Here is a 15,722-nt window from a genome sequence, read left to right as displayed (position 1 = left end):
AATCTCAACAGGGGTTCTGCACAGAGATCAAAGATAGCATATGCCTTTCAGTTTGATGGACTAACACTATATTTATGAGAGCCTAACACTAAAAAATACAGCATCTACTTTTTTAATCTTTGAGAGATTTGTATTGTTCTCTACACTCTCCCAGTTTTTTGGGGTGGAAATTTTATTTAAGCCTTCTATAGGATTTCATGTTCCTGTCTGCAAGACGGTAACAAGTACAAGTTAAAGATTAACTGAGGATCTCCATTTCCATGAATAGACTTAGCTAAAGGATGAATTTCATAGTCTCATTTTCATGCATTTGTGCTTGTATAACTCTTCTGACATCGGTCTCCTACTGAGTTATCTGGGATTTGCTTGCTCTACTGTTCTCTGTCGCTAGTGTGTGTGCTTAGCTTTATTATGTCCATGTTAGTGTATCCATCTGCATCATTGACTAACCCATGAATTCATCGGTTATTTTGAGTTACTCAGCACTTGCCACTGCAGTAGTTTCACAAAATTAGAATGTAAAAAGATTCCTTTAGTTAAACTTGCTTAGCCCACAATTTGAGATTTCTTTCAGTTCCCATAACATTGTAGATACAGTACTTGAATGAGAACTTGAGTTGCTTGGCCACAACTGCGTTTTCCTAATATTTTATAGTCTGGGACCACTACTGAAAATTACCGTTCAAAACACTTCACATCCCTCAGCAGCTACACTGCCAAAGCATAGGCTCATTCAGTTCTTCCAGTGATTTCACACTCGTTCTTTCTCAAAAGGAAGAAGCAGTGATTCACATTACAGAATGTTTAACTGAAAGCCACATTGGATATGATGCTAACATAACTGTAGGCCTGGAAAAGGTCAAGAAAGGCACCTATTAGATATATCTGGCAGATCAAGTCACTTCCATGTTAATGAAGTCTGATTTGGATAGAAAGAGTTGAGGTGTTTTTTTTCCTTCCTTTTACTGCATGTGCATTAACTGTAAGACATTTATATAGTACCTCACATCCATGAAGTACATATGACATCACATGTTTGTGTAACCTTGAAAATGAAAAAGAGCAAAGTGGCTGCTGCTCCTGGCAGTAAGGCTTGGAATTAACAGGATGCCAAGGTCTAGGACTGAGCAGAAGCCAGTGGAAAAAGACAGCTCTGTGTTTGGTGATTCCCTGGCATGTTTGACTGAATTTGACTGAGAAGCTGAGGAAAAGTGATAAGTAGTCCAAAGGATTTTTTCTTTTCACTCACAGTTTAGTGTAAACAAAAGCATATACGGATTTAGCTACACCTAGAAAGCTTGTAGCAATGAAAAAAAAAGTAGCTGCCTTAAAACTATAACATGTTCACATCAAGTAATGTTTTTGACAGGCCATTAAAACATTTCTCCCACTTCTCTGTTTGCCCTTCTGTTTATCAGGCCTCTTGGCAAAGATGTGGTAGATTGTAAACCAAAGAGGTTTGGATAAAATTTTCTGAAGTACCTGAATGATTTATGAGACTACATCTTCATTTGAAAAGGCACTAGGATCTAAATCTAAAGGATATTTAGCAAATATTTATACTATGAACTTCAGTACAGTCACCAATGCTAGCCTGAAATGAGATAAAGTGGATACCAGTATAGCACTGCATCAGAGAACTTAGAGCAGATTGATTTGCTCAGCTTCTCAGCATATTAAATGCCTGACTTTCACTAAGTTCACTTTTGGAAACAAAGCCTTCTTATGTACTTCTGAAGATCCCACTACCTGCATCTTTAGCTGACTGCAATTGTGTGTTTTGCTGCATGTACCTTATGAAAATGCATAAGGTGCATAGTGCATAACCTGACTCTCTTTCATCTTCACAGGCCTTTTGGAAAATCTGTCCTTTTTTCTGGACTGATAGATTTTCAAAATTATCTTGTGTGGTTGATTGATAGGAATTGTCTAGTGAGATTCTGTTATTTAATAACATTAACAACCTGCACATAGGAACACTAAAATCTGCATGGGACAATTCAGTTCCAGTCACAAATAACTAATAGCCATGAAAATCAGTTCTTAGAGAAATCCAGATGGTGTTTCTCAATATAAGGGAGATTTGAAAATTTGGGGGAAAAGGAAGGGGAGATTGCCATGATAAATAATGTATATTTTCATAAATAATTTCTGACATTGAGTACCTTGATTATGGGTATCGGGTTGAGGACATCTTGAAAGGGACGTAGTATTTATACTGTTATGTGCCCTGTCCATTTGTAAAATGAGACCTCCAAAAGAGTATCTCAAATTAAGCAGCATGTCGTCTAAGACGCTCCAGCTCTCTAGTTGGTTGTGCTATGTGTCAAACCTCATGGCGGGGTTACCTGCCATCTTCTGTCTGCAAGCCACGTGGCTAAAGAGTTTACCGCCTCCTGCTGCTCATCACTGTGCCTCTAACTTCTGGCATACTGGCCAAGCTTCTTGGTTAAGCACTCCCTAACTCCTGTCCAAACTGGGATAGCAGTTAAAATTCTGTTAAAATTGCTTAAACTAAGCTGGCTCATTTTGATGGAAACATGTTGGGAAGTGATTAAGCAAGCAGCTTGGTCACAGTGGTAACCTTTGGCAGGGGACTGTGGTTGGAGATGGTGGCCTCTTCATCCAGCACAGCTGCAGCTGGAAGAGAATGTGTGATCAAGCCTTGACGTTTGTGAAAGAGAAAAAAGGATGAATACCTATTTATACTGCTATTTTTGTCTCGTTCAGCTTAGATAATGAAACCAAATTAATTTATTCAATACTTCTTGGTTCACCTGTCCATGTTAGAGGAAAAGAGGGTCAGATGTATGTCTTCCAGTGCTTTTAGAGAGTGTATGTGGTAGGATTCCTCAGCCAGTGTTTCCCAATTGAGTAATGACTTAACCAGAGACAGTGGAAAGGAGGGGTACTGTTTTCTCTACAAATACTTCCTTTTTTGAAGGTGAGACTGTAAATAACACAAAAATAGCCATAGCAGGTCATAGCAGGGGTCCATTTAGATTCCTGTAATGACTAACACCTAAAGAAGAATAGAAGAACAGAGGAAGAGTATACTGATACTTTGTACCTGTGTACTTTGACAGATTCCAGCTGGCTCTGGACTCAGGGATGTCTCCCTGACTCAGGGATCTTCTGATTCAATGGTGGCGTCATTGTGTAAGAGCTACTCTCATTGAAAAAGAGAGGTTTATCTGCTTAGGTTCCTATCTGAATGGAAATATTCTAGAAGCTTGAAATACTGAAGAGAATACAATAATATCAATCTCTAATATATACACAGCAAATTATTCACTTATACTTTTCAAAATATTTTGCAACATTAGGTAAATACAGGGAGGAGATGGGTAAATGTTTTCTCCATGGTTACATGGCAGGTTATGGTCTTTGGCTTTCAATTCAATGTAGTAAATTTCCTTTTCTTTCTTTTTCTCCATAGCAGGTCATGCTTGGGAGTGGCTTGGTTTTTCATTTTGTTTTGTTTTTTAAGCAGATGGTTTGCATTACGTAAGAGACAATTTACACAAGTTGACACTTCCCCTTTTTTCTTTGTGGCATATTGTGTAGTGGTAAAGTTGGCAGAGAAAAAGGGAGGAATTTCTATTAGGATTACATTTCTATTTAAGAAAAAGATTCATGGTCTGTGGTTTCAATTGATTCTTGACCTCCACACCTAGGTGCAATTGCTTGGTTGTGTAAAGTATTAAATGTTATTATTTACAACCAAATAATTTTTTCATGTGAGGAAAAATAAGTTGGAAGTATGTGATGTGTCTATTTTGTTTGTGATTAGCAAGAAAAATACTAGTTACCTACCTATTTGCTACATATCTAATCACTGTGTGCTATTCAGAATTTAAGTATTTTAATTTTTATGCAAGCCTCTTTGTATATTATTATTAACACAATGTCTAATATTTTTATATTTATATTTATCTAGTAAATATTAATACTATACATAACATATAGTATATATAACATAGTATTAATAATACATTATTAGCTAATTATTAGTGTATTCTTAGTATTAGTATACATTAATACTATATATATCATAGTATTATATATGTAGAACAGAAATGTCTTTGATGTTGATGTTTCAAAGTGGGGTATTGACTAAGTGACTTCTGCCATGTGCAGTTGTTAAGAGTTAACCCCAGTATCCTATGTATATTAATAGATTGTTTTTTACCAGCAGGTGAGCTCCTTCCATTTCAGCTGATGTTGAAACAGAGACAGATAATTGCATTTCCCAAACTACAGCAAAGTTTTTCCCACACTTAGACTATGCAGATTGACTCAGGTCATTTAACCCTTCTAATTTCTTCTCAGCCAGCAGTGTTTAACCCTGTCATTTGTTACTACTGCTATTACTAGTTTAGCTCCACTTGTGATACTTTTTAGATAATACACACCTCCCAGCATCTTCACAATGGTGACCAAAATGTCAGCTCTACTGCGGTCTGAGAAGCCGTTGCTGTTGACTTCACTGAAGTCAGATTTCACACCAGATGATACAGATCTGCTAGGGCCACTCTTAGAAATAATTAGAATTTATTTAGAGCTAATTAATATTTGTGAAGTGCGTTGAAAACATAAAAACAGTGTAAGCAATAGAAGACAAGAAATTTTCTATTGTGCCCTTGAAAAAATGCCTAGTTCCACCTCAGAGGAGGCTGCTCCTTAGTGGTAGCTAGCATGATCCTTTTATGAATGCACATATGCGTAGGTTTGTGTGTGGAACGTTACAGTAAGATTGTCTCCTATATAACAAAGGGAAAGAAATAAAAACTTGTTAAAACAAAGGAAGCTGCTTCTGGGGAACTATTTACAGAAAAGGAAGAAGGAAGTAAGCTGGGAACAGTGGTAAATCAGTTATCCTTCACCCAGTGTGAGCAGCAGAATGCACAAAGACAGAATGCTTCTCACTGCCTCTTCTGTGGTTACATATTTACAGCATTATTTACAATTATTTTTCTACTAAGAGACTCTGAATAGCACAAACTTCGTAAAGAAGATGGGTTCCCCCCAATTAATGGTGCTAAGTAAGATTTATTTTGGAAAGTGCACTCCATTGCTTCTTTTAAGCATTTGATGAACCCTTTAAAAGGACGTGAAATGTTGACTAGCCTCTTATGATAGTGTGGCACAGTGTGTTGGTGTTGAGGTTTTTCAATATGATTGAAGCTGTACAATGCCAGATAGTTTCTTCTTTGGAGGGTAAAGAACAACACGCTTTGTTTTCTAAGCCAAGGTGTGCAAGAAATTGAATTATATGGGGATTTTAGGATTTGTTCTTTTTTCTCAGGAAACAATAGTTGCTAATACTGTATTTCAAAATGTTCTTGAAGTGGGGTTTAGACCAAATATATTTTCCAGGTTATTCAGAAATTCTTATGAAAACTTCCAGGTAGCCCTTTGTTTGCTGTTATACCTATGTTATTTTTATGGAAATATGCCAGATTTTAGAAACAAGAACTGTTTTTCCTTGCCCATTCCTCCTCTCCCCTGTGAATAATTTGTTGTAACAAATCAGATTGTGTTCCCAGTCAAATGTCATCAACATGGGGCTTTCTGAAAGCACTTTAATCACTATTTCAACCATATCCAATTAGGGAGGAAAAATGTGAATATACAATAGGTACATTGTATGTTTCTTACATATCAGCTCACTGCTGCTAGAAGTGTTCTAAGTAAAATAATGCATACAAAAGTATTGATGAAATATCTAATTACCTTTTAAAATTGGCAAAAATGTGTGAGATGAACAAGCCAAGCCTAATACAATTAAAATGTGCTGAATTTACTGTTCATCTGTGTTCTGAACAGTATTTCCTTGTCCGATAAAAATGAAACTCAGTTAATTGGTTCCTCATACAGTACAATAAAATTAATGTTTAGGAGTTAAATACCATAAACTTCCTCAGGGAAATTTGCTGATGTATTTCTGTTTTTTAGTTAGTCACATGTTTCATTGTTTAATGGAGTATCATGTGGACTGTCTTATAATTTTTCTTGTACTTGGTGTCCATGTGTCTGGCTTCTGAAGAGACTAAGCGCTAATTTCTGGCTTAACTGTGTCAGCTGTATCAGCTGACATACAGGTCATTGACAATCACCAAATCACAAGAAAAAATATTGACATTGCTATGCTTTTATCAGAATGACAAAAATAGGAACCATGTGTTGTGCAGACCACATACTGTAGCTTCTTTATAAAGATGCTAGTCATCTTTCAGAGCTACTGTTTATGCCTCAGAAAAGACTGAGCATATGACTAAACTCTCATGTCCCCCCCAGGATAAGAAAAGAATAATAGCATTGTGGATAGAACCAGCAAGAATGAGGAATTTTTGGTAACAACTTTGCCTTCTAACATACGTGAGAATGTGTCACTTCTGTAAGGCTGCAAATGCAGTGGAAGGCATTGAAACTGCGAAAACTAACAACACCACTAAAGACTATTTCTAACTGAAAGAATCCCATATCCCCTACATCTATGTGTGGCTTCTCACAATAATGCTAATAAAAACAAAACAGGCAAGCAAAATAATGGTCGTGTGAAAACAGGCTGATAGTTTCAGCTCAGCTTCTAGACTATAACAGATACCTGATGTTTTAGCACTATTATCCCTAGTTGGGCTGCCAAATAAAATCCTGATTTTTAAATCTATGAGCACATACAAATCTTGGTGGGAATACATTGCCTTTCCTTAGTACTCAGACCTTTTGAATAAGCATCATGTATTCAACAGGTTTAACAACAAATATTTGGGCACCCTGGGAATCATAGGATCATAAGATTATTCTGGTTGGAAGGGACCTCAGGAGGTCTTTGTAGTCCAACTTCCTGCTCAAAGCAGAGTCGTATATGAGATAAGACTAGGCTCTCAGGGCTTTATGCAGTCAGTGCAAGAAAATATCCAAGGATAGAGACAGCACACCTTATTTTGAGAGCCTGTTTCAATGTCAGACTGTCCTCATGGAGAAAATGTGATCCTCTCTCGATTTAATTTATGTCTGTTGGGTCGTGTCCTCTGGCCAAACACTGCCATGAGGAGCCTGGCTCTGTCTTCTTGATGACCTCCTTGTAGGAATTGGGAGGCTGCTTTTAGATCCCTCCAAAGCCACCTCTTCTACAGGACGAATTGTTTCTCTACAGTACAACATAAGCTAACCTCTTGTAGGTAGTAGTTGCTCAGTGCTGTCCAGAAATATCCTCAAAGGAAGTCAGGCAATTTGGATTTCCTTTTGGAAACCACTAGTGGTATCTTCTTGATACTTTCTTAACTGTCTAAATCTCCGGTGCCTAGGGCCAGAAGTTGGGGACCACTGCCTGTGTCTTTCACAACCTCCCATTACTCTCACTTCCATGTTCACCACCACACCAGAAAACAAAAAGGAAAGTGGTGATGAGGATGAGGGTGAGGGTGAGGGTGAGGGTGAGGGTGAGGATGAGGATGAGGATGAGGATGAGGATGAGGATGAGGATGAGGATGAGGATGAGGATGAGTCTGAGTCTGAGGATGAGGATGAGGATGAGGATGAATGAGTGGTGAGAAGAGATGCAGTGGCTTACCTGTCAGTTACCCATCAGCTGTGATAAATCATTATAAATATACTTAAGTAATAAATTGAGTGTAAAATTACTGTGGCTTTTTCTGGAGCTTGTCAGACATGGGGAGAAGATAATGTAGATTCCTTTTCATTGAATAGAATCTACTATAGGGAAATATTTATTCTGGTATTTTTCATGGAATTTAGACTAGCATTCTGGTTTTGGAAATTATACTTTAAGGATTTGTTTTTGTTTCATACTTGTTATTTTATTTCCACTGTTTTATTTTTTTCTTCTCCTTCCATGACCTCCAACTTTTTTCATTTGCTGTCCCTGAAAGAGAGGTAGGAGGAAAACAATAAGTAAAAAAAAATCAAATTAACCAAAAAAACCATGGGAAATAAAACCCTTCTTCTCCTTTTCTGGTTTCTTTTTTATTTAAAGAAGAAAAAAATCAGGAAAAAATCAGAGAGTTCTATTGTTTCATATAATCAGGTTCAACCTAAAAATCTTGTCAAAACATTATAATTTAACATTAGCATGTAGCTTGATTTATATAGCAAGTAAGACAATTGTGCCTCCTCTGAAGAGCTTACAGCCTGTCAGGAGATGAGACAAGACACTAGGGGGGATTACACCGTGAAGGAGAATAAATGAGATGAGTGACAGAAAAAGGAATACAAAAATGCCTTGTGAGTTTAGGTGAATGGTGCTACACACATAATGTTAGCTCCTATGTTTTCTTTTCCCTTTAAAAAAAATAAATTAATTTTCTTAACTTACTAAACTCCTTTGATAAAATTTTGCAAAACACATAAATGGTTTAAGAGCCACTGTTGTACTTCTAGAAACGTGGAAATCATTTAATATCTGTGAGTTTGGTAGCTAGTCAGTTGAAAATTAAGTTCCTAAGCACAGGGTTGTTATTTTGTGTTTTGGGACATGATGTCCACTTGGCTCTGTACCACAGCTTAATTTCACAGACTGTTTTCAGTGGAGAATGATGGGGAGGGTTCATAGAAAGAGTGGTTTAAAAGTGAATGTACTTTGTGAAAAACGCTCTTGTAAGCAAAATCTTAGAAGATTATTTTGGGCAAGGATGAAGGTGTGATTTGAAATTGAAAGAAGTTGCAGTGCATAAATTATCGGGAAAGAAGTTCTGGGTATGTTAGCGGAAGACGGACCAAAAGAAGGATAGAGAAATAGAGAATTGCCCCAGAATTGAGGGTTGAGCTTTGCCTTCTTCCTTCCATAAGCCATGCCTGGTCCATGGCATTCTCCTTTGCTTACAGTGTGCACCAACACCTCCAATACACCCCATCAGCTCATCCAGGCTGACATATCCCATTCACTTCTTTACAAGCTTTATCACTGGCACAAACTTACTTCTGTGCTCTTTTCAAGTAGTCAGTCTTGACTAATTATGTTCTTCAAAGTAAAGTCACAGGGTAGCTGGGGAATGACTATGTATAACAGAAGAATTTGTCAGCTAATGAAATAATTTTTATCATGTTCTTGCAATAAAAATCCCAGCCTTTGACCTGCTCCAGATTTTACCATATATTGTGCTAAAGAAAAAACAACAGCAACAAAACTCTCTGATGCTTATTTTATAAGAAAAGGCCACTCAGAATAAGAGATGGAACATGAAAGAAATGCACAAAATGTTTCTTTTGATAGCTGAAAGATTCAGAGAGGTACACTCCTGCCTGTGTGCATTAGTGGATTAACAGCGAATTTTGTGAGTTGAAATGTAATATAATTGTTTGAGAATTTATTGATCTTTTCAGTGATAGAAGCTTGTGAATAACTTGGGAAATAGGTATTTCTAATAACTGTGTATCTTGCTTCACATTCCCGACATATTCCCAGAGCTTGGGAAAAAAAAAAAAAAAAGTGACTTTTTACATCTAAAAATAAGATATTTACTGAAGTATTAACAAAATAGTTATGAAACACATTTCCCAGACTTCAGAATTAACTAAAACTGCCGAGAAAAAACCTTGTCTAATATGGGAAAAAAAATTAAGGACAGTAGAAAGAGATACCACATTCTAGAGTAGTAGCAAAGAGTGAGTAGATACATATTTATCAGAGGAGACTTGAAACCTTTGTTAGTACTTTGAGAGGTAGTAGTTGCTCCTGCGTTATGCGATGTGAGTATATGAGTGCTCCTCCACGTTCACATAGGACCTGGAACCTTCCCTTGGAAGGGCACTGGCTCAGGAGTTGTCTGTGGGTTTTCCACCGGGCAGTTGCATGACCTTGGATGAGGCATAGCATATTCCTCTCTTCTGTGCTTTGTCTCCTGTGGACGGTGAGCTCCTCCAGACAGAGGTGATCTTTTGTTAGATGTTTGTAGCGGGCAAGAACAGTGGAGCACTAACCCCGATGGTGCCTCTGCTCGTCATTGTGCATTCTTCCAACTCCATCGCTGCTGCTGCTGTGTCTGTACTGTGGGAGCAGTGACAGGGATGTACTGTGCTTAAATAGCACTTGTGAAAGATGTGGAGTACAGGCAGGGTGTATTTTTCTTCATAAGAAGAAATGCTAAACCCCTAAGTTAAGCATGAGATAGCAGAGGGTGTTCCCAAAGCGTAACGATGCAAAGATTCATGATGGACTACAGAAGCCTTTCAGATTTGATTTATATTTTTGTTCATTAAAAACATTTTGGAGTGCCAGAAATATGCAAAACCCATTGAAGAGTGAACTAACAAACAACTTACCTAGTAGACAGGAGAGCCTAGTTCTACACAGTTAAAATCAGTTTTTAGGATGAATTTAAGGTTTTTGCCTAGAATTACACCTCTGAAAAACTACATTAGCATGTATTGGTGTTGTAGGCTCCTGGACTTGCTTTCTAGACTTGTCCCTTAGGAGTCCATTGCTAAGGATGCCTAGGGAGGCATTCCCGTAAGCCACCAAATTCAGTGGTTGTGACTGTATGTGCATGACCATGGGGACTTCAATATATCTTATCTTATGAGTGCCTACCAGATATAACTATGAAATGAATCACAAAAAATAGGAATTAGTGCAACAGATAGGGTATGAGAATCCGCCTGGCTGTTTAGGGAGCTGAAAATAGTGAGATTGATTAATTGTGCATGAGGTTGTGGGAGACTGGGCTGAGGCTTATACATGTGTATAGAGAAATGGGGAACATGGGACTACACATGGAGTAGTTAATCTTTTAATTTGTATGTTTTAATATGTATTAACTTGTAACTGTAAATTTAATGTAAAATAACATTCTAGTGAGCATCGTTTCCTGTGTTATTCTCTTTGCATTTGAGAAAGTAATCGTCTTATGTTCTTTTATGGCTGGTACTTGTACAAAACATCCTCTTCTAGAGAGGAGTCTTTTAGAATGATACTGGGCTTAGCCTTTGAGCTACTAGTGGTGTGGAAGCAGCTGAACATCATTCACGTTAAATCTTTCTTCTCTCTTTCTTCTCCACATCTTCATATATTTAAGGCCCCTTTCTTGGGTCACAGGATAACTCCTGAGAAAATTTCAAGTCAGAGAAATTTTTCATGCGATCTGTGATATGAAATGGAAAGTATACACCTCAGTTAAAGCAAAAGGAAAGCAGAAAATATTAAGCAATGGCATCCTCTGGGAAAACAAACAAATAACCACAACAACAACAACAACAAACACAAATCAGGGAATCTGCTGCCCATTGATAATAAATACATAAAATAAATAAATGATAAATAAATAAATTAGAGAGCTGTGGCCTGGTGCTGGTGCAGGGACTTTTGTGAATGAGGATGCTTGGGTCAAACTTTGGATTCCCATTGCTTCACTAGGTAGCATTGAAAGACTGTGAGGCTTCAGTCAGCAAAGCATTATTTAAGATGTTCTCACATATAAGTAGACATGCTCTTTGAGGTTAAGTATCTGTTAAAATGCTTTCCCAGCCTAGTTTTTTTCTGGCCCTCCATCTCTAGAAGTCAAAGTATTTAATTTGTAACAGGAGATCAAAATCAGCGAATGAAAAGACCTCTGTAAAGAACATAGCCTTATAAAAGGGAAAAAATAAACAATAGCAGTTTTCCTGAACTAGTATACGCCAACATGGCTTATTTCTAACATTTTAAAAACACGAGGTGTATTTCTTTGCCTTTGTTTTCTGTGTCCTGTAACTTAGGTTTGATACCATTATAACTTTAATTCAGTAATAGCTAATGATTGTACAGAACAGCTTGCATTGCCTTCTTAATTTGTCTTTTTCCCCAGTTCACTTTTAAAAAGTACAATAAAGGAGGAAAAGTTTTAATCTCTCTCTCTAATAAAATGTATTGAAATATTTAGCTAGATTTTCTTGATAAAACATCTTCACTTTTCTGTAGTCTCTTTTGAAGTGACTTTTTTAATGCTACAGAAGTCATGCATGCTACCAGAACATGGGGACAAACAGAAATCAAGGATCTGGTGATCCTTGTTTGAGTGAAAAGTACTTAAACATTTTATCATTTGGAGAAGCAATATGATGCATGTAGCATTTTGTGTGTGTGTGTTTTACTTTTTTAACAGTTTTATTAACAGATTTGTTGGGGAGTTAGCATGAAGTTTATTTTAACAAATGGGATAAATAAGTAGTGAATGCTTCATAACATTAAAACTTGCCTGTCTCCATCTTAATTTTTGCCACCTCAGGTGATATTCCTTTATAAATGCCTGCAACTTTTGCTTAAGCTTTTACTAGCTCCCTTTATCTTGCTCTGTACAGCAAAACCCTTACTAAAGCTAAAACAGTTTTCACTCAAAAGCAAAACTGAATCACAAGTCATGAGGTGGAGTTGGTGTGGGGATATCACAGGCTTGTCTCTGATGTACTCCACATGCTTCTTCCTGTTACAGGCTCAAACCCTGAAAGTGCAAAGCAAGGCTTTTTTCTCACACAAAAGAAAACCCGGTAGTGAGGGGAGTGCCACTCCTGATCTGTGTGAGGCTCGGTTTACTAACAGTGACCAGAGTTTGGTTAACTCCATGTTACAGACAAGCTTGTAAATTTGTCCCCTTCTAATGCTGTGATCTTATCAAGGTTGTACTGTTTTCCTTTTCTTGTCCTGCACCTCCATCTTCTTTCTTTCTTCCTTCTTTTTTTTCTTTTTCTTTTTTTTTTGAAGTGCAGCCTTCTGATCAATGTGCACTTTTTTTTCCATTTCCCTAAATACATCATGAAAAAGGATGAGGTTTCCGCCTTAATTGCTTGTGCCTTTTATTCACATTCCTCTCTCAGCCAGAATTGTGAAAAGAGTGTTAGTAAAAGGCTGCACAATAGAGCTTTTCATTAGGCCTCAACAAGGCACACAAAAGAAGGCTTTTGGAAGGAGTGAATGCAGGACTTTAATTTGCAGGTGGAGAGCAGATAAAAGGTGCTGACGCCTCTATTATTCTCTTACTTAGGTGACCCCTACCCCGTTCAGCTGATCCCGACTACCATGGCAGCTGCTGCTGCAGCAACGCCGGGCTTAGGCCCGCTCCAACTGCAGGTAAGTCCGGCAGCAGGTGGCAGAGCTGCAGGTTCCCCACATGCGGTAAGCGGTTCTTCGCTTCCCTCGGCGCACAGTGGCGTGAGCGGGTTTGTTGGTCCGCGCTCTCCAAACAAAATTGGCATCTGAAGCGAAATAATTGTCAGTCTGTGTTTGTTTTCCTCATACCTTTAGGGAACTTTTCGTTACCTTTCTGTATTTGTATTGCCAATCTAACCACGGGTAGGTTGGCACGTCAGATTTTAGCAAGCCGGTGTGTTAGTTGGCCCCTTCCATCAGACTTTCTAAGGCAGGCTGTGCAGGCTGCTGGGTTGTAGACTCACGCCGTACCACAGAAAAGCTCTGTCCTGACAAGCACTTATAAACTGCTTAAAAGTCACTTAACGTGATTATGGCCTTTTAGGCTGTAAGCCTTTAAGTGCAACAACTGGCCCCTCCTGACGTGTTTCATGGGACGCAGCACATATTAGTCACTGCTGTAGCGCAGATAACTAGTGATTATACTAATTTAACGTAGGCAATTATAAAACAGGTGGAAGGGCACGAAAGAATCTTTTTTTGAGCTATGTTAAAGAGTATGCCTGCTGGCTAGATGTATGGGATTCAAAACTCCCAATATCATTCTAAATTTTGGAGATTTTAGGGTGCTGTCCATGGGTCTTAATGATAGTGGTGCAGATGTTCCTCAGCTGTTCCTGATCAGCCCCCCAACCCTCATCAAATTGTTGGAATTAAGAAAATTTGATGTCCGTGTCCACACATTTACTTTGCTGGTAGGATAAACCTAGGTAAAATTTAGGATTAAAATTAAATCAAGTTCCAAATCATCTCTAGTTCTGCACAATCCTGATTGACGCTCTTTTGTAAGAAAAGAAAACAAAAAAACACATGCTCTCCATTGCTAATTTGTTTCCCTGCTCATGATTATTTGCCAAGTCACATGCAACAGAGAGCTTTATACCTGCTAGGAAATGATCAGCATTTATAAACAGTGTGTGTAAAATGCATTCTCAAACTCAGTTTGGCCAGCATCAGTATGAAGTAGACTCTGTAGAACATTAGATATTTCAGTTGTTTGGCCAGCACATGAGAGCGTGGGACATAATGCTGGGGAAGATTTTTTTTTTTTTCATTTTTACACAGCCAGCGGAAGTTAGCTGAGTTTCACAGAAATAGCTGCCAGTGTGTAAGCTGACACATTCCATGCACCACAGAGGTTAATACATTCATTCCTATTGTGCCTTTGTATGAAAAGCTACACTGTCTGTGTGTTAGTTTCTGATTCTGTGAGTTACAAATACTGTAGGCAGCTTAAGAATCATGGGAGCCATAAAAGTCATCCCTCTGAAATGAATTTTGAGGAGTAACGTCAGTATTGAAAAAGTACTTATAATAGCCAAACACACATGAACACACATACGGAAGGAAGAGGGGGAAAACTGAAAAACAAAAAAGGAGCTAGCTAGGAATGAGAAAAAAAAAAAAAGAGGTTTAAGTCTAATTCTTATTTATGCAGTCATTTAGGGTAGTCCTAAAATAATGCATCAGTGCTCCGGTAAGTTAGGAGGATGGTTTACTTTCATTTCAGGACCAGCTTTGGGCTATATCCCTGCATGTGGTGGGCTGAAGTGTTCTGATTAAAATGGGCTTTATCACAATGACAATTTCCTTATAAGAAGGTGGGCTTTGTGCAAATGTGACTGACTTTATAAATAACTTAAGATGAGTTTAGGTTGTGAAGAATTTGGAAACCTTACAGTCTTTGTGTTTCTGTGTAAAGGAGAATGTTGAAAGGAAAGTATTGACCAAATTCACCTATGTTGTTTTGCTGCATGTTATTTAGTCTGGGAGAGTTTGGCAGCCAGTTAGTGGGAGAGGTTCAAACTGCTACCTCTGTAGACTCCTTCAAATCTTTCACATTTGATCTTTAGGGGTATGTATTGGTAGGAAAAAAAAATAAAATCCAGTTTTATTTCTTCACATCTAACAGTGGTTTTAGCTATCCCTGTAACCTGATAGAAATTGGACATGCCTCTAATTTTTTGGTGCCATTTGGAAGAGTTAGATAGGCTAGATGCTTAGAGAAAGATTTTTCAATAAAGCATTTGAAATGGACTCTCACCCATACTAACATGACTGGAGCTGAATCTCAGGGCAAATCACATGAAGATTATTTTGACCTTATTTGGGAAGACTTGGTGATGCAGAGTGTAGCTGCTGGCCTAAAAGCATTGTGCTTTCTGAACTCTGTTCAAATTCAGTTTAGCTCTTTGGTGCTTGTTTCTTCAGGATGCTTGTCGTTATTAACTGTCCAAAGCCACCTGTAAATGGTATGAGTGAACGTGCAGCCATTATAGTGTCTTTCAAGAAGGAACTCTTCTTCAGAAATTCACATACATTATATATAACCATAGTGTTCTCTACAAACCCTCTGTCCTCTGGTCATCAGACAGTAGAAGGTCAGAAAAGTACAATGTTCCATCTATTCTCGTTTTTCTATCTTCCCTATCACTCATCTTTCAGGCTTCATATACTAAAAGCAGTGGTATTCAGGGGAGATCAAACAACTCGACACAATGCACGTTTCGTTGCTCCCAGCAAAATTTGGTACACAGCAGTATCTCAGTGAAGACAAAGCCAAGGAATTTTTCTTGTT

At 37.9% G+C, this 15,722-nt stretch overlaps 1 protein-coding gene across 24 annotated transcripts in view; it reads left to right on the top strand.

Annotated features, from left to right (window-relative positions):
* The window catches only part of SOX5 (SRY-box transcription factor 5), a 643,266-nt gene that overhangs the window by 543,917 nt on the left and 83,627 nt on the right, over positions 1 to 15,722 (top strand). For all 24 annotated transcript variants that reach the window (XM_048046777.2, XM_048046774.2, XM_048046778.2 and 21 more), the window contains one exon: positions 12,981 to 13,066. In XM_048046777.2, the coding sequence (XP_047902734.1) occupies positions 12,981 to 13,066 (86 nt within the window). The remainder of the gene's footprint in view (positions 1 to 12,980; positions 13,067 to 15,722) is intronic.

This window comes from Anser cygnoides, chromosome 1 (genome assembly GCF_040182565.1).
Source record: "Anser cygnoides isolate HZ-2024a breed goose chromosome 1, Taihu_goose_T2T_genome, whole genome shotgun sequence".
In the NCBI taxonomy this organism is placed as follows: domain Eukaryota; kingdom Metazoa; phylum Chordata; class Aves; order Anseriformes; family Anatidae; genus Anser; species Anser cygnoides.
Note: the sequence above shows the minus strand (reverse complement) of the source record. Positions and strands in the feature narration are given on the sequence as shown.